We start from the raw sequence: 27775 nt of genomic DNA, 5'->3' as shown, positions 1-27775 counted from the left end.
GTTTTCAACTCAGTCCTTCTGCAACTGGATACATTACTTTAAATTTGAAACATAGAATACTTTATTTCTAAATGTTTTGCTTGCCTGTGTGACACAAGCTCTGACTGTACGTTGTGCTGACCAGTGGAAGGGCTGCTTGAAGCAGCATTTAATATGCAGGCTAATGTTTTATGTTATGTTATTTTGATGTGAAATTTTGCTCTTTTATCATTTGGCAAAATAGAATGAAATATGTATCAGTTATACCTTACTGTTACCTCTGTCCACCCCAGATGCAGTTCCCATAAGATCCTGGACGTCTCGTACTATGATGAGGGGACGTTAGCACTGCTGCTGCAGGAGGGGGAGGGGGAGTGCTGCCCTGTCCTGGCCCTCCTCCCCCTCATGGCCCTGGATGACTGTGGGTTTGCAGTGTTGGAAGTCTCACAGACATTCCCTCTAACCGCAACTGTGGCCTCCATTGGAGATAGAGTGTGAGTCAGTCTCTCTTCATTGTCAGTTAAGAATACAAAGCTTCCTATAAAAATCACCTGTCTAGACTATAGCAGTTATTTATGCAGTTTTAGTATTCTCAACGTATGGGTTTGGAAGTTTTATTTGGGGAGGCTAAGCTTTGGTTTTGTCTGGTTGACAGCATGTGGGTGGGGAGAAGATGGACGGGCAGAATCACAGGTCAAAATGCCAGACACAGTAAATGGGGTGAATCTGAAAGTTATGAAGGACCTTCCTAGAAAGTACTTCCTAGAAGTCTGAAATCTCTGCTTTCTTGTTGTGTGCAGTGGACTGTGTATGTATGATGTGGGCCACCAGATCACTCAGTACCGCTACCTGGAGAATGCAGACCCCGGAGTCATGGCAGTGGGTGGGGAGAGGAAAGTGGGAGCTGTGGTAAGGACTACTGTTCTGATCAGACTCTCCATACCCTAGCATAATCGACCACTGGCAAGGAACGTAAAATTTCTGACATCTGAGTGTTGAAAACGTTGCAAAATTGTTTTCCAATATGTCCTCATTTCTGAAATACCTTGGTACCGGTAGAAAAGCGACAAAAACAGCATTTTACTGTAGTAAACATTTTGCTTCTTTGTTCAGTTTATTAATGTACTTGCACAATGTACAAAGTCATGTATGTCTGTAAAATTAGAATATGATGCTGAAAATACAGTATGCTGCTGGCATTTAATTTTATCTTGTCCCATTTTACAGCTGTATGGTCACCAGCGCCGGTTGCGACTTTTTGACATGAATGCAGAGGAAGAAGGGGACAGTGATGAAGACATCAGTGATAACGACATGCAGGATCTCAATGAGACAAGATGAGCTAGGATGATGACTGTAAAAGTAGCCATTTGTCTGATATGTAAACTGTTACATTTTGTATGTCTGATGTCCATTAAATGTGTTGCATATTCTTGAAGGACATCCCTATACTTCCAGAAGTTTTCAGTGTCATTTTTACTTTTTCTATTATTAGGTCTATAGAGTCTATACACACAATGGAGGAAAGGCTTTCAATTTTTCATGTACAAGCAGGGCATGATAACAAGATGTGTTATACGTTGCTGATATAGTGCAGACATATTTGGAGCACTAGTTTTGTTTTTGTTTTCACTTCATCTTTATTGCAGGCTTTGTACTCCTTCTTTACCTAGTAGGGTAAAGCTGAGAATAGGAGTCCCAGTTACATAACTAGGATGGCAGCCAGGCTGGCAGATTCCTTTCTCACAGGAAGTAGTCTCGCTAGGTAGACACTGATAAATTGCGGCGTGCAATCTGCTTGGCAGCCTCGGAGATGTAGTCTTTATACTCGCCAGGTGCGATGACTGAAGAGCGCTTGCGTGACCTGGCAGCAAAGGACTGAGCCTCAGGCTCGGGCCCAGAAACCTTCACGGCCATCAGGTTTGACAGGATGTCTCCTTTGGTCTGAAATAATACCAGTCTTGCTTATACATCGATGAAGGTTAGACTTCCAGGTAGAAAATTATGTAATACAAAAGAGGTCAAGCAACTGGACAAATTCTCAGACACTTCAGATTCACCATCTTTCTGTAGTGACTGACAAAGATGAAAATGTGGAAAAATCTACACAAAATGTTACTTGTCCACATTCACCCTACATTTTTTTTAAATTTCCCTTTTCATCACCCTCAATCAATAATAGAATACAGAAGCATTTGTAAGAATCCAAATCCTTTCCCACACCAGATTGTGCATAGTGTAATGCCCATCTCCATTTCAGTAGCCCTCAGGCCAAACAATATAATTGTACAATGATTAACCAGGGGGATAGTCCACTGGTAGTGGTGTGTGTGTGTTCAAAAGTCTTTTGTATGACTTCGCTTATTGAACTCAAGGCCCACTACATGCAAGGTGAACACTCCACCGGAGTCCACTCACTTGGTCATTGCACTGGGTTTGTAAGAACAGCGAAAAGCACACATTACCCCCAGGTTTGGGTCCACTGAGTCCTCTGCTATGAGCCTGAGCTTGGCCAGCATGCGGGAGGAAGAAGACGACTGCTGGACCTCTGTTCTCTTCTGGTTCAGGCCATGAACGGTAGTGAAGATCTGTAAACAACATGACAGGCATGATTGTGGGAGAGGATAGCAAGGATAAAGTTTACTGACATAATTCTGCCAGGTCACATATTTGCCACCTAGAAAGAAATGTGATTCAACATCCCCCAGTACAATGTACTAGAGATCTCTATCAAGCACACTGTCTTTTAAAGTGTCACATATGTATCCTGATGACTAAATGTTACAACGTTAATAGAGGTTGCATGGATAATGCAAGAGGTGAAAAATTTGCACAAGAAAGCAGGCTACAGAAATTGGCTACGCATAGCATCAGACGAAATAATGGGCCACAAAGTACTGAGATGGGTAAGCGTAGATAACTCAATGTTCGTTCATGATCATATTCTAGTAGGGGATGGCCTTGTCCGTTCTTTCGCGCCACCTAGCAGGTGTGACTAGTACTGCACCGCAGGGCTGACCTGTTCCAGCTGCTGCCGCAGCTCCTTGTACTCGGCCAGGTTCTTCTCCATGGTGACCAGAATCAGCAGGTAGTTCTCCACCCTGTCCAGGGATAACTTCCGCAGGTCCTACAGACAGGGATTCGAAAACAAATCTATCCCCATTGATTTCGCGGAGACAACAAGTGGTTAAAATAAAAGTGATTTCGAAGCATTCATGTCACTCTTGTAGTCCTCCGGACTCACAACACAAGAAGTAGAGATTTAGCCTTACCACGTGCTGTAGAGGCACTTGGTTCCCAACATGCACATGCCTGAGCAAGTCCGACATGTAGAACAGGGGGACCTTGTCCGCTCCACTGTGTTTGTGGGCATCGTCTAGTACATAGTGGACACAAAACGGCTGACTGTAAATGTACTGCGAATTTAAAACATCGTGGAAGCCTCCCTTTCCCCTTCTGCGAGACTGCATTTACATTATTATTCCTGGACATTTACATGGAACTACGTCGTGTAAAATGAAGAAACGCTAGTTTGGAACCCTACTGCTTACCTGAATCCCCTGGGTGATCTTTTGGCTTGGTGGACAAAGTATCTTCCATTTTTTTCCGTTCTTCATTCACTTCTTTCATCGCTTTGTCCTACGCCATGAAGACATATTTGATCACTGCTAGCTAGTGTCGCGTCAATAGAACATAATACTATATATGTAGCATTCTGCAACCCCCCCCCCCCCATCGTGTGTGTGTCTGTGTGTTAACACGATAACTCCTACGTAGATTACATTGATATTTGGTTGGTGGGTAGGTGAGACCTGGAAATAATAAAAGACTAGATTTGGGTCTTCTATGCTGGTTTTCATATTTCGCGTTTAGCATACGACGTGACAATACGTTTGGACGCAGCTTGATCTGGTACTGCAGGACGTTTTTGTTAAAGTCTTTGAAGAAAGCCATGTACCACTTTGATTGACACCTACCAGGTTTGTGACCACCACGGCGACCACCAGATTGGCGAAAACGAAAGCGCCGATAGTTATGGAGATCATGAAGTAGATAGCCCCGCCCATCACGTAGTTTCCGCCAAGGTCCTGCAGAAAGAAAAATGCCTTCTGAATTACAGGGAGTGGTTGTCTGTTCTTGCCAACAGATCTAGCTGTCCTTATCAATATGTTTTACGCCAAAAAGGAGTTACTCAAGGAACTGGATATGAACCTGCATGGATAGGAACCTGGATGTCTAACCTTCATCGACGTATCAAGATGTTTTGTTCATTTGTTTCCTGCGAAATGCAGTTCTCTTCTTACGAAATAGTCTGTCTTAGATCCTTGTCGGCAGTTGGTTCTAACACAACCTGCTTAAAAATTCTATGGCATCCAAATATTACAGAGACTACTGCACTGTACTGCCGACGAAAATGTCCTGTCAAGTGATGGCAATTCAGCACCATGGAGAACACCGAACTAACATCCGGGTTCTCAGTACACCGATCCTGTCTGTCAACCATAATTACAACCAATAAATGAATAGCAAATAGCGGCTCGACCAATAAGAGAGTGGCGGCATGCCCGGCAAGTATTTCATTATGATAGTATGGTCGTTTGATAAACATTTACTGCTATTTTGTAGTAGGTAATATCCGCGCTTACCCGAAACTTGGTGAATATCTTCATCCACCCGTCCTGAGTCACGCAGATAAACAGCGAGAACATGGCTGGTAAAAAAGACGTGGAATAATAGCAATAAACTGGCAACATGAGCATATGGTTGATAAAAAAAAGGGAAGTGCTGAGAGGTTCGTTTAGCCTGGGTGCCATCCTCCGTGGTGGGCAGCGACATAAGGGAGCCGGCGGAAACTACAGAGAATTGCACCCAGGCTAAGGCTCGTTTACTTCTCTAAGGTGATAGTCAAGCAAGATAGACCACCCATTTAGAACACCATTTAGAGTGTTTGTACGACGTTCCGTACCTGTCGGCAGGTCGCTGAACTGCTCCACCTGCTTGCCGAAGAGCGTGACGCCGGACACGCCCAGCACGGTCAGCAGGATCAGCAGCAGCAGCACGATGTTCGCCATGTCTGGGCACAACAACACAACAACAACAACCATTACCTACCAAACGCCGATACAATACGAATGCGACGATACAAAACAAACCGTTTAATCAACTGACAAAGTACTCTCGTGTTTCATCAATCGGTCAATCGTAGCAATCGATTAGGCGACTATGTTGACCAGTAACATGTATATCCATGCGTGTTCGTACCTGGTATAGACTGCATGACGGTCTGCACGATCATAGACAGTCCAGTCAGGGCGCTGACACTAGTGTCCGGGGAAACAAGAACAGAAGTGATTACCCAGTTTATACTCCTCTCACCTAGCCTGATAAGGGCCTCGAGTGGGGAAGGGGAAGATCTGAGTAGGGCCTCGAGGGGGGAAGGGAAAGATCTAGGTATAACCATTCATACGTGCCGGCTTAGTGGTGTTTTAACGGCGCTTCACATACCAGGCATAGGTCTTTTTAGCAGCCTATCTTTCCAGCCGGCCTCTCCCGTATATCGTACATAGGAACGAAATAATTGATACCAAACCAAACCAAACCAAACCAAACCAAACGGTATGGTTACGAGGCTACCTCTCACCTGGTCTTCAACTTCTTTGCCATGCAATGATTGTTAAGTAGCACTCTTACGTTATACGTGTTGAACAGCAACATGTTTCTGTCAAATTAACAGCTACCGACGGAAGGGAATAGTAAATACATATACACTCTTCCTTTCACCCGTCTCCCCGTACCTGCGCAGGCTCCGGAACGCTCGAAGGACCCGAAGGATTCTTAGGATCCTGCTGCTGCCCAGGAACTTCAGAGCTGGTGAAATAAGAAAATAATCAATTGGCCATATCATGTATGTATCTTCTGCTGCTGACCCAAACTATCTGATAAATCAAGAGGTTTGGCGGACGCTGCTTCAGAAAGAACAGAGAAGTAGTGTCCAACTTGTTGTGGTGGTGTCCGTCACATGGGAAAAGGACGCCTGGAAGACAGCCACTCACCTATGTGAAGGTGCTAACAAGAGATACTGGTCTACACGCTGATGGCATGAGGAAAGCTATAAGATAGGAGCTTCTAGCTGGGCTGTCAAAACAATGTAGCTCGATTGGCAGAGGTGCACTCAACACAAGTCAAGTCATAAGTGAAGACAGAATGATATTTACATGTGTGATGTATGTTTTTCATGCGCCTTTAAGCGTTGTAAAACCCACATTTTTGTGCCAAACCGAGCAAATTAACAAAAGGAGAAAAAACGAAGCCTTACTCGGCCCCAGCAGTAGGGCCAAAATGATGACGAAGTCCAGGATGTTCCAGCTCTCCTTCCAGAAGACGGCAAACCCGTAGTACCACTTCAGCAGGATCTCCCACATGAAGATCGTCAGCACGAACTGGTCAAAGATGGAGAACAGCGCCGCGTAGTCGATGGACTGTGGGAACGGACAAACACATGGGCAAGTGTGCATTTACGAGTATAAAATGTGTAAGTATTTAAAACACACGTGCACCGCAGTAGTTCTACTATCCTTACTAGAAACACTACCATTGGTCAGGTCCCTAGGAGCTTGATGGCTAACACCTCTTATCAGGTGAATCGGGAACACCTTGATCCTGTAGGATATATGCTAACAGCGACCAATTATTGTCCGGCTGAGAACTGCCTGTTACCATGGTGTTGAAGGCTGTGAGAAGCTGATTGTTTCTACCCTGACAGAGATTCCTGAGCTGCCATTGGATTGATGTTGTGATAAAAAAAATCCAGAGCTCCTATTTTTCCTTCTCATTCATTATTTTTAGGAGGGGGTCACTCCTCGAGCATCTTTAAGATTGCACCATACTTAATATCGAAAAGAGTAGGGGTACGGTTCATCCCGACAAACCTTACAGTCCTGTCTTATGCAGCTTATTATAATTACTGTACAACACGGGTATCTTTAAGAATGCGGAACAATCAAACGCCTAAAATGCGAAACAAACGAACAGACGAACAAAATCGCCCTGGACACGAGTGTCTCACCAGCTGTTCGTCCGTCTGCATGGCGATGAGGACGGAGTTGACGATGATCAGGCCGAAGACAATGAGTCGGAAGATCATGGTGTCCAACATGGCGCCCACCCGCCGCGCCACGAAGTCTTCTATCCCCTCGTCATCCATGTCGATGACGTCATGGATGTCCACCACCTCCTCTTGGTCCGCCAGGGCGTGCATCAGTTTGGAACCGATCAAAGTTAGCTTCGCGTGGAACAGAAACAACAAAATATCTGTCAAAAAATCCCAATTGCAAGTAGCTAACCCTAGCCAACAAAAGCCAGAGGGAAAGGCAAAGTGTTATTGTTAATGTGTTGTAATGTTGTGTACTGTGTTTATGTTTTATGTATACATGATGTGCCATGAGTTTGTGTAAAAAAAGAAACAATTTATCAGTCAACACGATACGTATAAAGCATTGGCTGATGGTTTTTACCAAAAATAGATTCAAATCCACTCGGTAGATTGATTTTACGGTTAGTCACTCAAAAGAATGATGAATGAATCACAGTTTTGCACAAATTCTCCAGAAAGTCAAACAACACTCGATGTACAAATTAATGCAGTTTATCATTATTAAAAAATGTTAAATGAAGTCTGACTTTACCTTGGTGTCGAAAAGAAATTTTCTCTTGACAGAGTCAACTCTGAAAGAGAAAATATAATTTGTTACTTGATAGAACTGTGTTCTCCGGCAACGAGATATTCACATGCATATGCTTTCCACGAAATCTCACGTACGGGGAAATATTTGTTATAGTATACACATGGACTAGACGTCAACAGTCTTTCAGCTACTGTCTTGTCTGAGCCATGTTATGGGGGTGGGGGGGAATCACAACTCACTGATCGTCCTGTTCGTCTTCTTTCGGTTTCTTGCGGATAAGCCTCGTTGCCAAGGCAACCTTCCTGCCGTACTGGAAAATGCAGAATATTCCATAAGAGAGACACCAGACACTCGTAGCTATATCCTAACATCAATAAACAAACAAACAAACAAACAAGCAAACAAGTAAACAAACAAAATCATTGAAAAAAAGAAAGGTATCCTTACTTCCCCAATCAACATTTTAATTTCCTTCCACTTCTATCACACACCTTGGCAAACAGCCCTCCTTTCCTATCCCGTTCATCGTCTTCCTCATCTGCCTTCTCCTCCGGGGCGTCTTTTTTCAGCACCAGGGAGGACAGTCGGTCACGTGACAGGCGGTCAGACCTTGTCCTGTCCTCCGGCATGGGCAGCGAGGTCAACCGCTCACGTGACATGTCTTTTCCGCTAGGCTACAGCGACTAAACATACAACAAACACATTCAAGTTACAAGTCAAGAACGAGGTTGAACCTAATGAATTTTCTAGATTAGAATAGCAAGACGGATACATGCACGCCGTCAGGCAGTTACAAACAGAAGATGCCAGTAATTGGCAAGAATGGGCGGTTTTGAAGCAGATGCTGATACTGGCGATTAGCAGTAGTATCAACTACCTCGACTGTGACTGTCCTTGGTGCTGAATTCTATTTACATGGCGTCTCGGCCGAGGTAGGTTGGGATAATCAAGTGTTTCTACGCCGGTTAGACGGGATAAAGAATATGGAGGACCAATACACATATATAAACGTCACAAAGAGCCTTTATATACTCCCATGACGTTTCAATATTTATAAGATGAGACTAGAATAGTGATATCAGACTTACCCAAGGGTGTAAAGAGACACAACAGCATTGGGTTTGCGACGGAAATCCAAACAGATCGGTCACAAAAACACGCCCATTGTTCATGAAGTACAGGACGCCACAAGAGACCGTTCCAGAACGGCGTTCTATTGCGTCAGATGGAACCAATCAAAACAAAACAAAAACACGAAGAACAGGCAAAGCACAACATACGGAGGGAACCACGGGGACATTTGGAAAGGTATTTTGTTTGATAGGGTGTATGCTTACATATGTTTTAAGCTGTATGCTCTCGTACATGTATGTATGTATGTATGTATGTATGTATGTATGTATGTAGTGTGTCCACAGTATGTCGGTGAGAACCTTTAGAAAATAAGCCTTCGAATCCTTTAGATAATTCTTATCCTTGTGGTGTCATTAAAATTACAAGGGGCACGTGTTCTTTATGATGTGGGATCTGATGTTTTTGACGTCACACAATGTGAGTCACGTAGGCTGTTAATTCTACGCAGTCGCTCATAGGTTCAGCGAGTCATCGCGGGTGACAGCGCACTCACTCAGCTCTCTCTAACCACAGGAGATCGAGAGTATCGGAGATTTTTCCTTCACCAGTAGACTCGTCGATTTGTCTCGGACAAGATGCAGTCCTCTCACCGGTCATACCAGCCCATCACCCCGGCAAACAACAAGCTGCTGAAGAAAAGGTGGGACCAGAAGCGTTTCTACACGCATAGGATGAAAGTGCAAAATGGTAAGAATTCTTCTCTCTCTATTGTTTATCACAGCTTCTGACAGCTATTGGCCTTGTGTGGATTTAGATCATGGCTCTGTTGCAGTAGGAATTGGGACGCTGGATGAGTTATCATCGCGTGTTTGCACAAACTACGGAGCGCATCTTGCGGCCACAGCAGTTCTCCAAGGTCGCGCTATCCACTCGGCAGCTAACGCCGACTAGTGATTACTAATATAATTACAGTGAAGTTTTTATGACGTGAAGACTAAATTAGAACCGAGTTTGAATTGTCTCTGAGTATCGTTTACCTGGATGTCTAACCCCATCAATATAACATGTAACAGAGTTCTTGGTTCATAACTTAAAGAATGGGCCTGGCTCTGTTTAAAATCAACCGTTGGGTTATCAAAGATATTTTGTTGATAGCCACGATTTTGCTACATGTGAAGAATAATTTGTTGTTGACTAACAGCTGTCTCTTACGATACCCACAGCCAGTCCTGTGATAGACAACAAACCTCCGCGCACATACATGCATCTCCATCTCAAGCTAAAGAAACTTCAGGTGAGCACAAACTTGAAAAACATCATAGGAAGATATCTTTACATACTATGCCAAACTGACTCATATATATATATAGATGTCAGTGTTCCAAAATTAACTCACGTCCTAGTATACAATACAATCATCTCCACAGTTCCAATACAATTTTGAAAACACAAAACACTTCCCCGAGGTCTGAAATCTCATCTTTGTTGATGGCAGGTTGAGGAGGAGCGCCTGGCCACGGTGGAGCGGGATAACAGGATCCTACTGGAGAAAATCGGCTACATCATGCGCACAGGCGGGAGGGTGGATAACCACAACAGTGACTACCAACAGAAAAGGTCAGGTCAGGCCTGTCATGTGCCTGGGACATTGAAACTCGAAGAAAGCCACTCTACAAATGTCATCTTATTGATTTCTGTAGAATTAACGATTATGGGCTTTCCTTGCTGTAACATGAAATCAAACTAAGGGGAAAAAAGCTCATTTGGATCCATTTGAATCTCTTGATAAAAATATGAAGTATTATAAATCAATACACGTTTTCACCAGTGGTTGATGACTGTTGCTTCTCGTTTCTCAGCCTGAACAAGACGAAGCGGCAGCGGGAGATCCTGCGCATCACGCACGAGAACCACGCCATCCTCAAGCGCATCTCCTCCAAGGAACCGACTTACAACCACCTGCAGTGGGAGGAGGAGTGGAAGGTATTCATCCGTGCCTTTATCTAGTCATCTCTTTAACAAGAAATGGGAAATTTCAGACTTACGGGAAGTATTTAAGGTTTTTGTGACCTTTCATGTGTCTGACCCTTTGACCTCTTGGCATTCTGCCCGTCCATCTCCCCCACCCACGTGCTGTGAACCTATTCTCACGGTTCACCCCATTTCCTATGTTTGACCTTTTGACCTCCTGGCCTTACAATCACTGAGTCATCACTGACTTTCGCGCCAATTACAGATAGTATTCTTTATATGTTTTTACTAGTAGAGCAGTACTCATGTATGATTTACGATTTGTTGTTTTCAACTATATTATTGAGATACTACTAGTCTAGTCTCTTAACCATGTGCCCCCCTCCCCCTTCAGCTCAACCAGATATACAAGGACAACATCTCCAAGTACATCGGGCCTCCCAGAGACGCCAAGCGGTGGAAACCTCCAGCCAACAACAACGTTTGAGTTGTATATGGGCATGGCCACCATATCGTCCCCCAAACTGTACATAAATCAGTGGTAGAGGAGTGTAATGTAGAAAGCCTTAGTTTGTCGTAGTAACGACTTTGCGACACACATTGCCATTGGTAAAATTTTGCATGTCCTTGCGGCGTCCTTGTTTTGCATAGAACCCTCCTTTCCGTACTGTGTTATAACAGAAATTAGAATGAAAAATCCTACTGTACAGAAGTTAAGAGAAGGCAGTGGGACTATTGCGTAATAGCCCCATTTATCATGTAGAAAAGGAAAACATTGACTTTCAGAAGGCGAATGTCTGTGTCTACCTATTTTGTCTCTATGTACATAGTATCTAAGGTCCACGTGTGCATATATGTACCGGTGCAGCTATAGCTATGTGCACTGTTTTGTATGTGTACACATCTCTCATGATTTTGCCAAAAAGTAAACACATGTTTTCCGATCGCCTTTTAAATATAGTATCTGACGAAGACACACACAAAAAAAAGAAATTTCCCGCCCTTTGGTAATCTGGACAGGACGATAAACTCACTTCCCGGATGTGGAGCGGAGGCGTGCTGTCTTAGACGTCGCCAGGAAGCCATATTCGGTCCGACCGGACTGCCAAGTCATTTCGTGACCCAGCAGCGAAATCACAATAGATGTCTTTCGCCATGCTCCAGATCACATTCGTCGTACGACCGTCGTGCGATCGCAAACTAGAGCATTCTTAGGGTGGCGGTGCATGTGTCGCACGAACTTCAGCTGTCTTGTTATCGAAAATGCAGCATAAGCTTGTCGTCGGTTGGTCGCGCCGTCTGCGACATAAAGATCGTACGACAACCTACGATAAACGTGACTGCACCTTTAATTACATTTTTGATCTTTGGTCCCGTGATGATATTTGTAAGTGTGATGTTGGGTATGTAGCGATTAGCGAATGTAATCAAGCCCACAGTATTATGACTAACGTTACATAGAGTTTGTGGCTTTCGCTACTGTTGCCAAGTTCTACAAAAACATCTGTATCTGTTTAACCGGAGACATAACGAGGACGACCGGAGTAGAACACCTCCGGTGAAAAGTTGAGCATGTATCACTATGAACTGAAACACTGAAAACTTGACGTAATTACCTCAAAGGCTTTGCTACATTTTCAGGAATGGAGTCTATGTTTTCTTATGATCTTAAGTTACGACATGGTCATGTTTTTCGTCACGTATTCCTCTGCCTCTAACATCCGTTACTAGTGCCGTCATACACTTTGGAAAAGCTGTGATAACCTGATATACTCGTACTGTTGGGCAAGACAAGATGGGACTGCGTCATTCTTAGGGATAATCCATGTAGCATCAGAGAAGAGGGGGGTTCTGAAAGCTCATTCTATTCATTGCTTCATTTCCGAAAGTAGAAGGTTTATATTGAAAATGTGACATTGGTTGATACACACAGGAAGACAAGTTGTAACACTTGTCACCTTGACGGAAACTTGGCGCCCTTCCCAGAAAGTTATCTTGACCCGTCCCCCGTGTGTGCGTATCCTTGTCGCGTCAGCAAGGGCAGAGGGGGTCATCATTCCTTTCTTCCTGTTCCACTCGGAGTTCGTGACTTCTGTGATAAGCGGCGGACTTCTATACATTCCCAGCTGGACGGGAAAAGTCATTGAAACAATCATGGGGAAGCCAACGTTCTCCAAACCATCCTTACAAAACCACCAGGGGCCGTCCCTGCCGAACGCGGAAAAGAGTTGCTGGGTTTTGTTCTCTGTTCTTGCGTTTGTGGTGAACTCGGTTCACGGTGGGGATGTGGGGATTGACTTCAGATATCATCACTACCCGGACCTGAGCCGAGTCCTGAACGACACGGCGGCCAGCTGCCGCGAGATCTCGCTTGTTTACACCATTGGGAAGAGCGTGGAGGGACGAGACTTGTGGGTGATAGAGTTCAGCGACAATCCAGGTGTTCACGAGCCAGGTAAGGATGTCACTTCTGTACTTCCGGGACGCCAAGAAACACCTGTATCTATATGTGTACTAACTTCGACATGTGCATCCAGAAAGTCACAAAGAAAAACTTCTTATGCCCATGCTGGTGATGGTTACGGAAGCCAAATTACAAACAGGCACGGCACTATATAAGTTCCTTTTGTTAGAAAAAGTAAAAACCGAACAGGTGGATACACAGATCAAATCTAATATCACATTCATACCTGATCGATGATGAAGGGCCAAGAGTAGGTGTACGATTTACATTTTCAGAAATAAATCTTTCTTGCAATTCGACGTTTGGGCCTGGTCACGATCATCGTACGATCATGGTAAGATCGCAATCTAAGGGTATTCTCGAGATAGCGTGTAGCCGTGCATATGTGTTGCAGAATATACGTGGTCTTAGTATTACGGAAAAGGCTGGCTTAGGTTCTTGTCGGCGGTTGGTCTTGTCACAGCCTGCTCGACAATTCAACGACATCAAAATCACAGGGCGTCCCGAGACAAATGTGGCCGCACGGTAATTATACGTTAGAACTGAATGTCCATTCAGAGTGTTTGTTGACCTACACCGACCTACTGGTCACCAAGTTACAGAAGCCGCTAGCAAAAGAACGCTGGCGGTCAGTTGTTGTGTGAGCTATGGTATGTCCGGTCAACCGCAAGACAGCAAACAGTCACGGACAATACACGATCGTCACTCTGACCACTGGAATGTCAGGTCAAACAGGTCTGGTTGGTAAATGAGGATCACACTGACTCGGTTTTGTTACATGTAACGTTACTAGTATTTTCCCACGTGCGTGTATCTGCAAAATTTTAACGGTCACAAAAGTCGTGCGATCGTACGACTAAAGGCGTTCTTGGGTCAGTCGTGAATGTGTCCTGCAAACTTAAGCTGTTTTGTTACGGAAAAAAGGATGTCTTAAATCATTGTCAGCGGTTGGTTCTGTTACAGGTTTTGGTTGATAATTTTATACATGTACCGTATGATGTACGGCATCAAAATCGCACGGCGGACGACGGTCCAATGTTCATGAAACGTTCCTCACAGCGCCCTTTTACAGGCTTACAGTAGATGTCTAATAAAGAGATAAGCCATGGAGATCAGGAGGATTGCGCCACGGGAAGTATTCTGATGTACCTTCAAACACATCTCGGCTGGATACATGACCATAGGAGACACACTTCAAAGATAGAGACATATATCAAGTCGTGAATACACATGTAGGCAACGTTTTCATCTGTCACTGATCACTATCAAAGGAAGAGCCGGGCTGCATGTTTACCCCAGATAAGATCCCAGGCTGGTTATTAGCAGTGATGTTTATCCATATTGAGTTCTCAAAAGGTAGCTTATCGCCATCTCTATCACGTTGTTCTGTTTAAAGTGTAATATTGTTCCCTACACAGGGGAGCCGGAGTTCAGGTACGTGGGAAACATGCATGGGAACGAGGTGGTGGGGCGGGAGGTCCTGGTGAACCTGGTTCAGTACCTGTGCTCTCGTTACCAGGCTGGAGACGCCAGGATCAGGCGGCTCATTCAGCAGACGCGGATTCACATCATGCCGTCCATGAATCCCGATGGCTTTGAAAGGGCAGCGACGCTGGTACGTTCCGTACGGTCGGTGTGCGAATCTCTGTCTGTCTCTGTCTCTCTGTCTGTCTGTCTCTCTATCTGAATCTGTGTGTGTGTGTGTGTGTGTGTGTGTGTGTGTGTGTGTGTGTGTGTGTGTGTGTGTGTGTGTGCGCGTGTGTGCGTGTGTGTGTTATTTTTAAGTCCCTTCTGGTCAAAACAGCTCACCCAGCTTTGTTTGCCCCCGTGTCCGTCCGATGCAGGGCCCGGACAGCCCTCGGACCAGCACGTCCTGGGGCAGCTACGGTCGGCTCAACTCGGAGAGGATCGACCTGAATCGGAACTTCCCCGACCTGCTGCCGGTCTGGCTCCTACAGGAGGAGTCTCAACGCAGAAATCATCATGTCGACATTCCCGAGTGGTACTGGGACACGCTGGTGGGTACAGCTTTGATCCGTTGAAGCGCCTACCCAGAACGCAATGTGCACACATGTACATGATGAGACTTATCACTATCAGACACGTCAAGAAGTTTATTGTTACAATAGGATTAATCACAGTATCTGAACACTTGAACCATAAACGCTATATGCTACAGGGTATGGTTCTTCTATGCTCGAACATGACCTGATACGTACGCGGCAATGAAGATACGTTCTGGGTACTTGCCGTACCTGGACGCAATCGAATAGATTGTGTTCCTGTATTTTGAGTTCAATAGATAAATTTCAATGTTTTTCATATAATTATCCACTCCGCTCCCAAGACAAAGGTATGGCACAAGTCTTTGAGGATGCGCGCTTGCTTGTGGAAGGAATAGCAGCGTTTTCTCGCGATACTGCCACTCATGACGCCGCTGTTTAAACTTCTCAGGTCGCCCCGGAGACATTGTCCGTCATACTGTGGAGCTTCAGCCAACCGTTTGTCCTGGCGGGCAGTCTTCACGGAGGGAGCGTGGTTGTCAGCTATCCTTTCGACAGCTGTGGTCTCAGGTACGGGAAATAAAAAGAATTGTTTGTGTTTATGTTTATTGTTTTTGTAAAATTTGTTTATTGTAAGAATTGCTTATTATCTGTACCTAAGATGTCATTTTCGTCACTAAGGACGTCGACGCAGTCACATCCGTCGTAGGTCTTCGTACGATTTTGATGTCACAGCGTTTTCAAGGAGGTTGTGATGACAGAACCAACTGCCGACAAGGATCTGAGGCAGCCTTTTCCGTAACAAGATAGCTGAACTTTTCATGAATATCCCCAAAATGCCCTTGAAGTTTGCCGTTGAAAACGTGTAAGTTGTTTGATCGACCTATTTTTGTTCACTAAAGGAAAGTGATGCGGTCCTACTCTGAGGCGCCCGACGACGCCCTCTTCCGGAAGCTGGCGAAAGTGTACGTGGACGGGCACAGGAAGATGGGCAAGTGTGGGCAGGTGGAGCCCTGCAACGCGCGCAACTTTACCTGCAAGGGAGGGATGACCAACGGCGCAGAATGGTACTGCGTTCCTGGCGGTAAGGTTGAGCGACAACGTCACTTATGATAACTCCGTGCAATTGTCTTCATGTTCTGTTCTTCTCACAAAGGTGGGAAAACGCATAAAAGTTACTTTATCACCAGCAATAATTAGTATAACTACAAATCAATGTTGCAGGCATGCAGGACTTCAGCTATCTGGCCACCAACTGTCTGGAGATGACATTTGAACTGAGCTGTGATAAGTACCCGGATGAAGACGAGTTGCAGACGTACTGGGAAGACAACAAGGAAGCACTGCTGTCGTACATAGAGGCGGTATGTATATGGACGTGTCATATGCATGTTCCGCACACACAGTGAGAATAAAATGTGTGTATGTGCGTGAGTGTGTGTGTGTGTGTGTGCGCGCGCGCGCGTTCGTGCGAGTGTGCGTGCGTGCGTGCGTGCGTGTGTGTGTTTGCGTGCGTGTGTGTGTGTGTGTGAGCACGTGTTGTGTATGTGTATGTATATGTATATGTGTCTGTGGGATTGTGTGCATGTGGGATCTCTAGCATGGAATCGATTTCAAATGTAAATTTTGTCCATTTAGGTCCACACAGGAATCAAGGGGTTTGTCAGAGATGGAGCCGGAAAAGGCGTGGCGAACGCCACCATTTCCGTAGAGGGCGTGGATCATGACGTCACTACAGGTGGGTTGATTTACAAGCAGCCAAATACGTATCGCTTGCAAGTTACTGCACCCTAACTTAAAGTACCGTCCAGAAGTGGAAAGGTCATATTATAGTGAACATTGAAAGACAGCATTCTTTGTCCTTGAAAGCTTGTAGAAGAGAATCGAAGCATGCATGGTATTTTTTATCATTTTTTCTTGGGCGGATTCTTCGCACATACAAACATCTTTTAAACATATTTCCTTATCCTCCAGCGTCGGACGGAGACTACTGGAGATTGCTTCTTCCCGGGACTCACAGGGTAACTGCATCATGGGACGGATTCGAACAGACCCGCACATGCGTAGTGGGGGACAAGTCCCCTGCTACCGTCTGTGACTTTGGTTTCTCCGCGACTACCACGTGGTTTGCTTCAGAAAATGATGTAACAGAAGCGACCAGTCAGTCTGTCATAACGCCTGCTCAAGCAGGACAGCAGGCATCCAGCAGTTTTAGTCTTCACTGCAGCTCATTATTTCGTTCATACCAGTTGTTGGTCCTAACACTTACGGTAGTGTGGTGGTCATAGGGAACTTAACGTTAACTTTGTAAACCAATGTATACACTTTATTAGGTGCCGTTGATGATCATGAAATTCTACAAATGAGGTTATTCCAAGAGATACAGACGTACATACACCACGAACGGACAATGCGCTTATGTATGGGGATTAATCGACCGAACTTGAACTCTTCAGACAATTTACTACTTGATCTAAAATTATAACTATCATGACGCCTTGAACGAATTCATAAGGATGCAATCTATGCAATATATACCATTATGGGCATAAATATGAATCATTACTCTATCGTTATTGACACGTTCATGAAAAGCAACAGTTCCCCCTGATGCTGATAAAGCTTGACTCGTACATATTTGATCAGTCCATCATCATGACTGCCCTGTAGAAAGGGTCATCACTACACACCTTGAAGCATTCGTATATGTCCACTAACGAAAGTGAACCTTTACGTTTGGTTTAAAGTGTGTCTAAAGTAAGATTTCGTGCAGTGTGTGACTGTTTATATATGTCACGTTCATAAAATGCCTCTCTTCGACGTCATATCAGGGACACACAATCAGGACGTATCGTTTTGCTAAATCATCTTTTTAAAAATTAATGCATGCCGAATGTTTTTCTAGTATCTATACACCATTAAAACTAGTAAGTTAAACGTTTGTTGCTGTTTTGTTTTATAGTTTTCTTATTCGACGGCTTCATTTCTACATTTCATCTTAAAGCCGGAACTCACGACATAATCTTGTCTAGATTAGAAATGGAGTGTATACCCACAACCCATTGCAGTTACGTTTCCTAAAGACGTTATGTTACTACATATGTACATGGTTGTGCACAGTGAGGTCACATCACCAGAGCACAGCACATCTCCACACACGTCCTACAGGGGACATCGCCAGTAGGAGGAGCCTTGGGAGACGAAGGAGGTGGGATGACGACAACATACAATGAGTCAGAGACAGGAATGAGTGGAAGAGACTGATACTGAGAGCTTCCATATAGTCTCTGCCCTCAAACATGAGGACGGGGCTAAGGTGGTACCAGTACTGGTACAGGTGCACAGTTGTGACTTCTAACAGTGTTGACACTACAGGCTGAGGTCCACCAGTTCGTGCCTGAAGATCTCGGTCTGCTCACTGAAGCTGGCTACGAACAGGAAACTGTCCTCGTTCTCCGGCGGCACTGTCACCACCTTGAAGTCTCGCGGGGTCTTCAATTCAATGTCCTGAAGGGGAACAGAGGTTCGGGAAGAGTTTCAGCGTTTACAGAATGGATTTCCTGAGGTGCAACTCATATTACGAAGGCAAATTCGCTTGTTACGCTAGAGATAACACAATGTAGATTCTGGAAAATGCTAACTTTATTTTGATAACCGATTTATAATGTCAAAATGATGTTTGGCAAAACGGTGTAAGAATTGGACTCCCCAGCCCACATACACAATATTTTGTGTGCGCTTCATGATTGCATTTTAGCGTGCAGGACTAAAAAAGGGTTTGTCAGCTGTTCACCCGACCTGGCTTTTGATGAACTTCTTGTCTTGTGGGTTCCACCTGTAGACCTCGGTCAGGACGTAGTCACTGCCCAGGACCAGGTAGTACTCCTGCCCCACCTGGAGCGGCTGGAGAACCATGGCCCCCCGGGACTTGAACACTTGGTAGTCCTGGAACCCGGAGGTGGACGTGTTCCAGCGCAGTAACTATACGGGCGTATTGCATGATGTTACCTCTTGGTTGCCAGTAATAATGTTTTAAGCTGACATCCGGATGGAGAGAACACATTACCGGGTAGCAGATGCTATCTGAAATATTTGACATCTATCAGCTATCTAACATGTCTAATATAGAATTTATCCAGACGTTTGGTTTATTTTGTATTACTCAGAGCACATTTTAGTATCGAAGTATTCATGAACCTACCTTGGATTCTCCGAGGAATTGTGTAAGGCAGAGGTAGACGACATTGTCAAGAACGAAGGTGTGCGCTGCTACTGGTTCTTCAAAGGGGATGTCGGTCTGTAGAGAACATACAGGTCAAGGTCAGGTCAAGGTCACAAACAGGGTAAACAGTAAAGTGAGGACGTAAGACAATAAAACCCATTCAGGGATATGTAGGTCTTATCTCTATGTTAAATACGAAGCCTGCTTTTGGATTTTGCGTCAGAATTCATGATGTGTTTATCATCAACAATCAGTATCAATACGTAAGACGATAAATCCAAACACGCAAACCCAGAGCTTCTTCGACAAAGAACATCTACTTCTCATGCTGGCCAGTAACAATAGTAATAATGTGTGTGTTACTTCGATGTACTAGCTAGATACCATCCTGGTCCAAACTAGAAATAGAGAAAAATCCTGAACGACCTCTCTCGAGCATTACGTCATTGTTACCTCGTATATGAACTGCCTGTCCCCGCTGGACCACTTGTACAGAGCGGGGTGCTGGCCGCTGCTCAGCATCAGCAGGTACGGCTGGTCCTCGACTTTGAAGAACTCAAAGTCAGCTTCTCGGTACAAGTTGGCAAGCTCCTACAGAAACAACAGCGATTAAGTACGTCATAGATGTTATAGTTCATTTAGAACTATATCCTGCAGTGGACTAAATAAACAGTTTTTCCTCACCAAATTGTACGCACGCACGCACGCACGCACACACACACACACACACACACACACACACACACACACACACACACACACACACACACACACACACACACACACACACACACACACACACACACACACACACACACACACACACACACACACACACACACACACACACACGTACAAGCTTCCCCCACTCTTGGCTAAGTACAGGTCACATTCAAACAAACATACATGTGCACATACACATACACATAACAAATACAGACACCTGAAACATGTAATAAGTATACACACTTCTGTACCTGCGCGAGAGTGAACCGGTTTCCGTTCCAGGAGTACACGGCGCTGGTCCCTCCCTTGGCGCCGTCCGCCAGCGCCACGTAGTGCGTCCCGTCAATACTGAACGTCTCCACGTCACTCGGCTTCACCGTGTCGATGGTCTGGGACAGGACGAAGCTGTCCTTGGTGCTGAAATACAAACGGAAAGTTCTGCAGTTTAGTAACGTAAATACGGCAAACGGAACACCAGAGACACTTTCTTTTATAGACAAAATAAACTCCCAAATCATTTTTCGGTAGAGTCCAGATGAGGAAACCTCGGTTTTTACCTGTCGAACTGAAAGACCCTGGTCCCGCCGTACAGCTGTGCGGCCAGTATGAACAGGTCTGTCTCCATCTGCACGGGCGTACACGCCACCACTGAAGGGGCTGTGATGTTGTTATACACCTGGAGATGTGTAGGGAAATGTGTTTTTTAACAAAGCCACAATAAAGTATATGATTTACCAGACAACAGAACACACAACGAACGAAAAAAATAATCCACTCCTTGTCTATGACATTCACTAAGTCTCAAATATTGGTCGCTGAACGGTCGCAGCCTTTATTTGAAAGACAAAGTAGAAAGAGGGTGTAAGGAGTACTTTAAAAGTAAACTCGACGTGATCCCAGGTGAGGATGCTACAGACGCCAGCTTCTGGTTCGGCCACCACGACATTCAGCTGTTTAGTCGTTCTCTTCTTGTAGGTATCCACCCGCATGGACACCGCGTTCATCGACTGGAAGGCGTGAAACTCTGGAGGCACATGAAGTGAGGAAGGGGTGACTGTTATGAGAACTTGATACCACAGGGAAAAGGTTAAGAAGAAATGAGTTGCTGGGTTATATTCCACAGCTTTGAAAACCTCCAGCCTGGATTAGCTGATTCTTTTGGTCTTTCACAGTAAAACATTGAAACCGATCTTAAAGCAGAAACGACTTTTACAACTGTTAAATACAAGCTTAAGTAACTTCCAAACTGTACATTTGTACAAACCTGGTTTGATGCAGTCGAAGTCGTCCTGAGTGAGTTTGGAGGACAGTCTGTCCTGAAGCTCCGCCGGACCGGCGCACTTGAACGGCGGGGAGAAGTACTCTTCTGACAGCAGCTTGTCTACCAGCCACTTCAGCCGGCAGTCGCACACCAGCGGGTTATGGGACACGTCCCTGGGGCATGGGAAACGGCTCAGTTCGTCAATTCGCATTCCAATAAGGTTAATACTGTTCACTGTGTACGTGCATGTCTAAATTTGTGAAACTCTGGAAACCCAATCAGCTTTGATGATCATCAACAATGGATTATATTTTTGTCACAACTCGATCCTAGATCTACTTCTTATTGTAAACATTCGTAACTTACAGATAGATGAGTGAACCAAGGCCGTTCAGCAGACCGACAGGAAGCCCGGATAGGTCATTGTACGCCAGCGACCTGCGGAGGGGAGATCAAGCGGTCAGTCTACCTCAACGTCTGTCTAGTCATAGCATTAAGCGGGCTGTAGCTCGTACAGAACTATACACATGTATTATATGGCTTCATCCGCGAAGCTACAAAGTACAACCTTTATGATGAATTTTGTAGTATCAGGTGTACGGCACAATGTTCACTTTCAACATTTCTGATGCGCTACCACATGTCAGGAGTGTATTCGTACATGTGATGTTCATCATGCGATCAAAGACGTTATAGATACCAGTATTCTGCATATGCTACTCGCGTATACATCTAATAGTGCCGAACAAAGGAACCCAAAGTTATAGAGGCTCATGGCCCATATGTGATTATGTCAAATGGCAGGGCATACACTTCTAAGGTGCACGTGAAGTGCTGCTTCCAGAAGCCTTTGTTGGTCGTACAACGATTTAATCATGTTTTGAAGGAGAGAGACCTCGCCATCTGAGAGGATGAAGTGTACTTACAGGTACATTAGTGACGGCAGACCGGTGAAAGCCCGCTCTGACAGATACTTTATCTCGCTGAGTTCGATAAACCTGCGGGATAACACACGGTCGTTACAACATCGATGTGAAATATCGCTCCATTACTTGATGTAAGCACAAGTCTGAACTGCATGGCATGTGATGTTTCTGTTACCATTATTACTTCCCAGACGGAAGTATTGTTTTGGGTGGCGCTGATTAAGGTGGTTTGTATGTTTCGGCTCCGGAGTGGCAAAGGTCGCATGAGAGTGAGAAGGCTTTGGCGTTTGATTTATAGATAGATCATGGATGAAGGTGACCCAGCACATAAAAAATTGTGCAAGAATGTATCTAGTGTTGTGATACCGATTACATTACAGCATACAATCCCCTTTGCAGTCTTCATACATCCACGAAAACCCAACGCACTTCGCTCCCGGAAGTCTGAAAGACTTCGACATCTTTTTCTTTTTGTCTAGATCTACCGAGGTTTCTGTTCAACAGACATTCCCGTTCCAGTTTCCTTTTCATGTTTGTATCATTTGTCTCTTCTTTGTTCAGTGGTGCTCTTCATATAAGCCCTTTCCCTTGAGCGCAGCACCACTGTGTATTGTATTGTTATGGATGTTGCAATAGATTAAAAAAACCTGCATGGTAGCAAAACGCAAGGGTCTCGAGTACATTGTATAAGGGCCATTCTAACGACGTGTCGACATCAGAAAGAGGTAAGTGTTTAATATTAGGCTATACAAGAATCAAAGGTGTGACTTACAGGTACCGAAGACTAGTCATTCCGTCGAAAGCTCCATCTTCAATCTTTTCAAATATGCATGATTTGAAGAAGCTGTACAGCAACAAAATCATGTGATAAGCGAAATATCGTTTTTCTAGAACATTTTCGATACATACATGTCACGTTATACCATAGTGCTTGCTATCGGTCCTATTCATAGAAATACAATTCAACGCTTTTCTCTTGCTTCTTCAAAATTTTGGGCCATATACGTACATAAGTATGTTAATGTTTATATTCATCATTGCCATGACCCGGTCTGTATAGGATTACATGATAAGCATCTACCAAAATGAGATTTCAATTTTGTATCCATGTATCAGTATATGCATTTATGTACATGTATATACATTTGGCATGACATGACCCCATCATTGCACACCAGATTGTTTTGTTCGATTATACAGTTTGATTGACTGATGAAGAAATGAGCTCAAAAGTCTTCTGTTCTTGCTGGTGGGATGGATATGGTGTGTTTGTGGGTGTACACCATGTGGGGGTCGTGTAGAGCTTGGTCATCCTGCAGGCATTTGCTTGATGAATTTTACAATAAGAATATATGATAAACTTACAGCAGGTAGACCGTCCGGAGATGGGAGAAGGATCCAGTGGTGAGTTTGTGGAATTCCGCCTCAATAAAGGTTCTGAAAAAAGGGAAGGTTCCGTTAAGTTAACTGATCATTTTCACAAAATACTAGTACATAATTTTCTAGTTTATATTACTCAAGAAACCTATGAAATTTGTTACAACTCCTCTCTACGGAATGCTTAGTTTGCAGGACTTTCTGTCTGATGAAGTAAATTAACTCTAGCAAGTCATATTTATCTTGTGCTTTGCTGTGTGCCACACTCGTGACACGGTTTTAAATCCATCATAGTCATCTGTTCTCGCAGCGGTAGCCGTTTCCGATATCCCGTTATCAACAGTTCTGTGTGTCGACTGATAATGACGTCAGTGCGAGAAGAGAGATCGCCACAGAGTTAACCATCTGGACAGTATGTCGCGCCTAACTGTAAAGAACGCTGTTATGATTTTGTTTCAATAAGACACCTCCCTCTCTCTCTCCATTTCTTTCTCTCTGTCTGTCTGTCTGTGTTCTCTGTAAATGTATCAAATTAACCTCGGTAAACAACATCTGAACAATATGGAAATGAGACATGGAAAAACCATCACTCGACTGCTCCTCCTCTCAACCTCCTAAAAAAATAAACACCAAAATATTTTGGAGCGGATGTGTGTTTTTCCGGATTCTGCACCCTAGCCTGCTTCTGCTGGTTCAATAAAACGGTTAACACCTGGTCTTGAACAGACATGCGGGCATTGATTTTCTCTCGCGCCAATTTTACCACCATGCCTTAATGCTTATGAATTTTGTCTGGTGCTCTCGTGGGAACATCGGTTACCATAGGTGAAAGGCAAACAGAGATCTGCCATCGCTGTTTTTACACAGTCTATGCGCAAACTACTGACTTCCTCGGAATGATTACTTTCGCTTTACAAGAAGAGGCAATAAAACAACAGAAGAATACGACATGTAATAGATGATATTTCTTCACCATGCCTTATGTACAAGCTAACGTAACAGAAATTATATGGGCAGCCCTAATGGTTTTAAGTAGCCCCTTTTCATACAACTTTATATAAATAATGTATGAGTATTCAGGAAATGGCTGTGGAAACAAGATAAGATAACCAAACGCTGATATCCAAAGCAGCAGGGGACGTTTTGGTCGGTGTTATATATAGATAGACATTTATATTGTCTACAAGTGCATTAAAAGGACCTGTGATGTGCGTACGAATTGGGTACGGAAGCAGTAGTCAACACCAGTAGGTACTGTCGTTCCCATGACGAATTGGCGGGAAACCTGCGAACGCGAGATAACGAGTCACGTGGGAGGAGTGCGAAGTTTGTGGAAAAAAAAACGGCGGACGGTTTTAATGGGATGTTATAATTTCTTCTTACGACCGGCTGGACATGAAATTTTAATGAGCTTTTCCATCTGATGGCATCTGGACTATGCCGACCGTTGAGCGACATTTGACCGCAGGATCACGCCTCTGTTGTTGGAGTAATTTCCTCTCTGTGACAACAGGATCTAAAGGCCTGGTAACCTATGTGCCGTGCGACGATCGCAAAAAGTCTTGGGATAGTCGTACATGTGTCGCACAAATGAAAGGTTGTCCCAGTGTCGGCGGTTGGTTCTGTCACAGCCTGCTTGAAATATCTACGACGCCAACATCGAAGGACGTAAGACGAATATGACCGGGCCGTAAGAATTAAGACTGTAAACATCTCTGACGTGCCTTGCAAGTTTTGACTCGAACTCAAAGGGTAATGAATAGTAGTTTTCTGAATTACTTATTGATGATGAACGGCCAATCACACGGAAGTGAAGACTGAACGTGGCGAGGTCATGTAACGGGTTGTGACGTTGACAGGTGGGAAACATTGTTCGGCACGGCAGATGTCATGGTATTGTTGTGCACGCGATTTATCCACATGAGCGCAGAAAAAGGAAAACGATCGATTCGATCGTGACAGGTTGACCTTGTCTTTCTGTTGCAAGGTTTGGATTTGTAGCCTTCGTTAACAGTAAATAAAAGAAGGTACAGTTACACAAATTTGTTATACATAGCATATATTATCTCTTTCCCACTTTTCGGCCAATTGACACGCTATTCCTGACTTCAAAATAGCCGAAAAATAACAGGAACGAAACAATGACAAATGTGCCCGTTGTATATTTAAGATCGACGTGTCTGCCTTGCTGAAGTGTTTACATCCATATTGCAAACACATAATTTACAAAAGAAGTCAAATCGGTTTAACACCCTACGTCTATAATGGCGCTGCACGTGTGGTAGTTAGACAAATATTCTGTACCGTTGGGCATGTATAAAAGTAGCTGAAATAGATATTACAGTTGATAAAGGTTCAAAGCTACATATTAATGCCTTACACACAGAAGGGCGATTGACTGTTAGACTTTTCGTCGACTTTCTTGTTCTACACAGTGACATCAATTGGCACATTTGTTGGTACCGGTGATGTAGAGGGGAAATCCAAGAAGTCAAAAGAAATACTTACAAAGACGTAACTTCTGCGGGGATTTTGCGCGGTACAGTCAGTGTGTTGACGCACAGGGCCTTGTCCACGGTACAGTTACATGACTCCGGGCAGTCCGGGTGGCTGGTGAGCACGGGACTCCCGGCTACAAGCAGGCAGGCTCCCGCCAGCAGTGAGGCCGCCAGGCAGAGCCGGGCCGTACTCCTGGTGTCCATGGTCGGGCTCACAACCGTCTACAAACAAACAAACAAACAAACCAGGGCAAGGAACCCGCCGTGGAACGAGGATGCTGTTGTATCTGACAGAGAACTGCACGCAGAGCCGTCTGATGAACACTGTTGTCACGCCACACACCTCTCCAGTAGCGCCTAGTGAGAGCCCTGGTAACTGTGTTAGAACATCAGTCAAACACACAATGTGTCCACCAGCTAAGGTCGCAGCGTTCGGGTCGGGAAATTCAATTAAAGCCCTCGGAAAACAGCAGTAGGTTCCTGCGGGGCAGGAAGAGGCGCGTTAAAAGGCAGAGGTGTTGGTTTGCCAAGCCTAGTGTAGAGCCGACAGCCGGCAGCGATCGATGCGAGTTGATGCCAATCCCAGATATTGCCATTAGCGCGGCAAGTTTCCCTGCAATGATCTGTTCCGAAGCTTATCTTCGTAAGACCTTCTTACCACCAGACGGCGATCTCTGAGCGACTGTTGTGAGACCTTAAGTGGATTTGTTTCACGCTTAATCTCATTATTAGAATATAAGATGTACGATGTAAACAAAAAAGACAGACAGACTCAAAAAAGTCGTTCTTTGCAGTCTATGAAATTCGTTGAGCGATATGTTAAATCTTTGATCGTTCAGCGGTCGCAGCCTGTAGTGAACAGTGGGCGTACCAACCTCCTGCTGGATTACTGAAGCCTCTTTCCATATATAAAAAAAATTATAATTGCCCCTAATAAGAATGTGCTAGTAGGTGTCTTTTAATTTACTAAGTCAACAAATAAGGAAACAAGCAATAGACATCTTCCCTCCATGAACGAGGTTGGTGTTGTTAGGGTTCTTTTTTATGTTATCACATGTGTTCATTGTTAAAACATGACAGCTGGGTTTAAATTTAATTGGACGTTATATGGCCATGAATAATGAGGGAGTTGCTTTGTGTTGGTACAATTTTAATTTTTATCATGTAACGTTAAGTACCAACCCAGATAAACTTTCAAGCGAGTTTTAGTACTTAGAGACTTGTATGTTCTGAATTGAAGAATTGATGGAGCAGCCTGCAAGGTGTTTGGTATACTTTATTCCATATATATCATTTCATAGCTATTAGTAATGCAAGAATCCTACTCTGATCTCTTTGTTAACTGAGCAAATTGATGTACGTGGTCACGAGAGAGAGGGACGACTTCACTCCCAGATATACAACTCAGGACTGGCCCCACACGGTCGGAGGTAGTTTATTTACATCACTAATTGGTAACAGAGGTTGGGGGGGGGGGGTACGAGGAGGCACAGATATCAATCCTGCAGAGGTGAGGTCATTGACCTCTCAATCACAACATGTACACAAACAAACCGCCCCATTACGCAAGGCCGGCAGGTCAGTAACCC

The 27775-nt window shown here is 44.4% G+C and overlaps 4 protein-coding genes across 6 annotated transcripts in view; 2 read left to right on the top strand and 2 right to left on the bottom strand.

The window, feature by feature from the left end:
* Positions 1–1430, top strand: part of LOC109485315 (anaphase-promoting complex subunit 4-like) — a 13500-nt gene extending 12070 nt beyond the window's left edge. For all 3 annotated transcript variants that reach the window (XM_019788862.1, XM_019788861.1, XM_019788859.1), the window contains exons 26-28: positions 273–473; positions 780–888; positions 1207–1430. In XM_019788862.1, coding sequence (XP_019644421.1) covers positions 273–473; positions 780–888; positions 1207–1320 — 424 coding nt within the window. In that variant the 3' untranslated portion in view covers positions 1321–1430. The remainder of the gene's footprint in view (positions 1–272; positions 474–779; positions 889–1206) is intronic.
* A 164-nt stretch (positions 1431–1594) lies between these two features.
* Positions 1595–8851, bottom strand: LOC109485319 (cation channel sperm-associated protein 4-like). Its single transcript, XM_019788867.1, has 16 exons — positions 8753–8851; positions 8156–8347; positions 7904–7974; positions 7665–7704; positions 7046–7261; positions 6296–6458; positions 5775–5847; positions 5242–5300; positions 4946–5053; positions 4626–4690; positions 3957–4067; positions 3531–3618; positions 3252–3355; positions 2999–3106; positions 2445–2567; positions 1595–1923 (listed from the first exon to the last, which is right to left on the bottom strand). The coding sequence occupies exons 2-16, from the start codon at positions 8321–8323 to the stop codon at positions 1741–1743; spliced, it is 1680 nt and encodes a 559-aa protein (XP_019644426.1). The 5' UTR covers positions 8324–8347; positions 8753–8851; the 3' UTR covers positions 1595–1740.
* Positions 8717–18103, top strand: LOC109485318 (carboxypeptidase E-like). Its single transcript, XM_019788866.1, has 13 exons — positions 8717–8972; positions 9247–9485; positions 9962–10032; positions 10234–10355; positions 10598–10720; positions 12971–13164; positions 14592–14788; positions 15018–15191; positions 15628–15746; positions 16079–16260; positions 16401–16540; positions 16815–16914; positions 17151–18103. The coding sequence occupies exons 2-13, from the start codon at positions 9374–9376 to the stop codon at positions 17462–17464; spliced, it is 1848 nt and encodes a 615-aa protein (XP_019644425.1). The 5' UTR covers positions 8717–8972; positions 9247–9373; the 3' UTR covers positions 17465–18103.
* On the bottom strand, positions 18104–26889 carry LOC109485317 (leucine-rich glioma-inactivated protein 1-like). The gene is made up of 13 exons (XM_019788864.1): positions 26197–26889; positions 23677–23748; positions 23084–23155; positions 22312–22383; positions 21752–21823; positions 21389–21558; positions 20997–21148; positions 20682–20800; positions 20376–20541; positions 19852–19989; positions 19378–19473; positions 18975–19157; positions 18104–18683 (listed from the first exon to the last, which is right to left on the bottom strand). Exons 1-13 carry the CDS (start codon positions 26388–26390, stop codon positions 18546–18548), a joined length of 1644 nt encoding a protein of 547 aa, XP_019644423.1. The 5' UTR covers positions 26391–26889; the 3' UTR covers positions 18104–18545.
* Positions 26890–27775: the final 886 nt, after the last annotated feature.

The sequence above is a fragment of the Branchiostoma belcheri genome, unplaced genomic scaffold, assembly GCF_001625305.1.
Source record: "Branchiostoma belcheri isolate BF01 breed outbred unplaced genomic scaffold, Haploidv18h27 scaffold74, whole genome shotgun sequence".
Classification (NCBI taxonomy): domain Eukaryota; kingdom Metazoa; phylum Chordata; class Leptocardii; order Amphioxiformes; family Branchiostomatidae; genus Branchiostoma; species Branchiostoma belcheri.
Note: the sequence above shows the minus strand (reverse complement) of the source record. Positions and strands in the feature narration are given on the sequence as shown.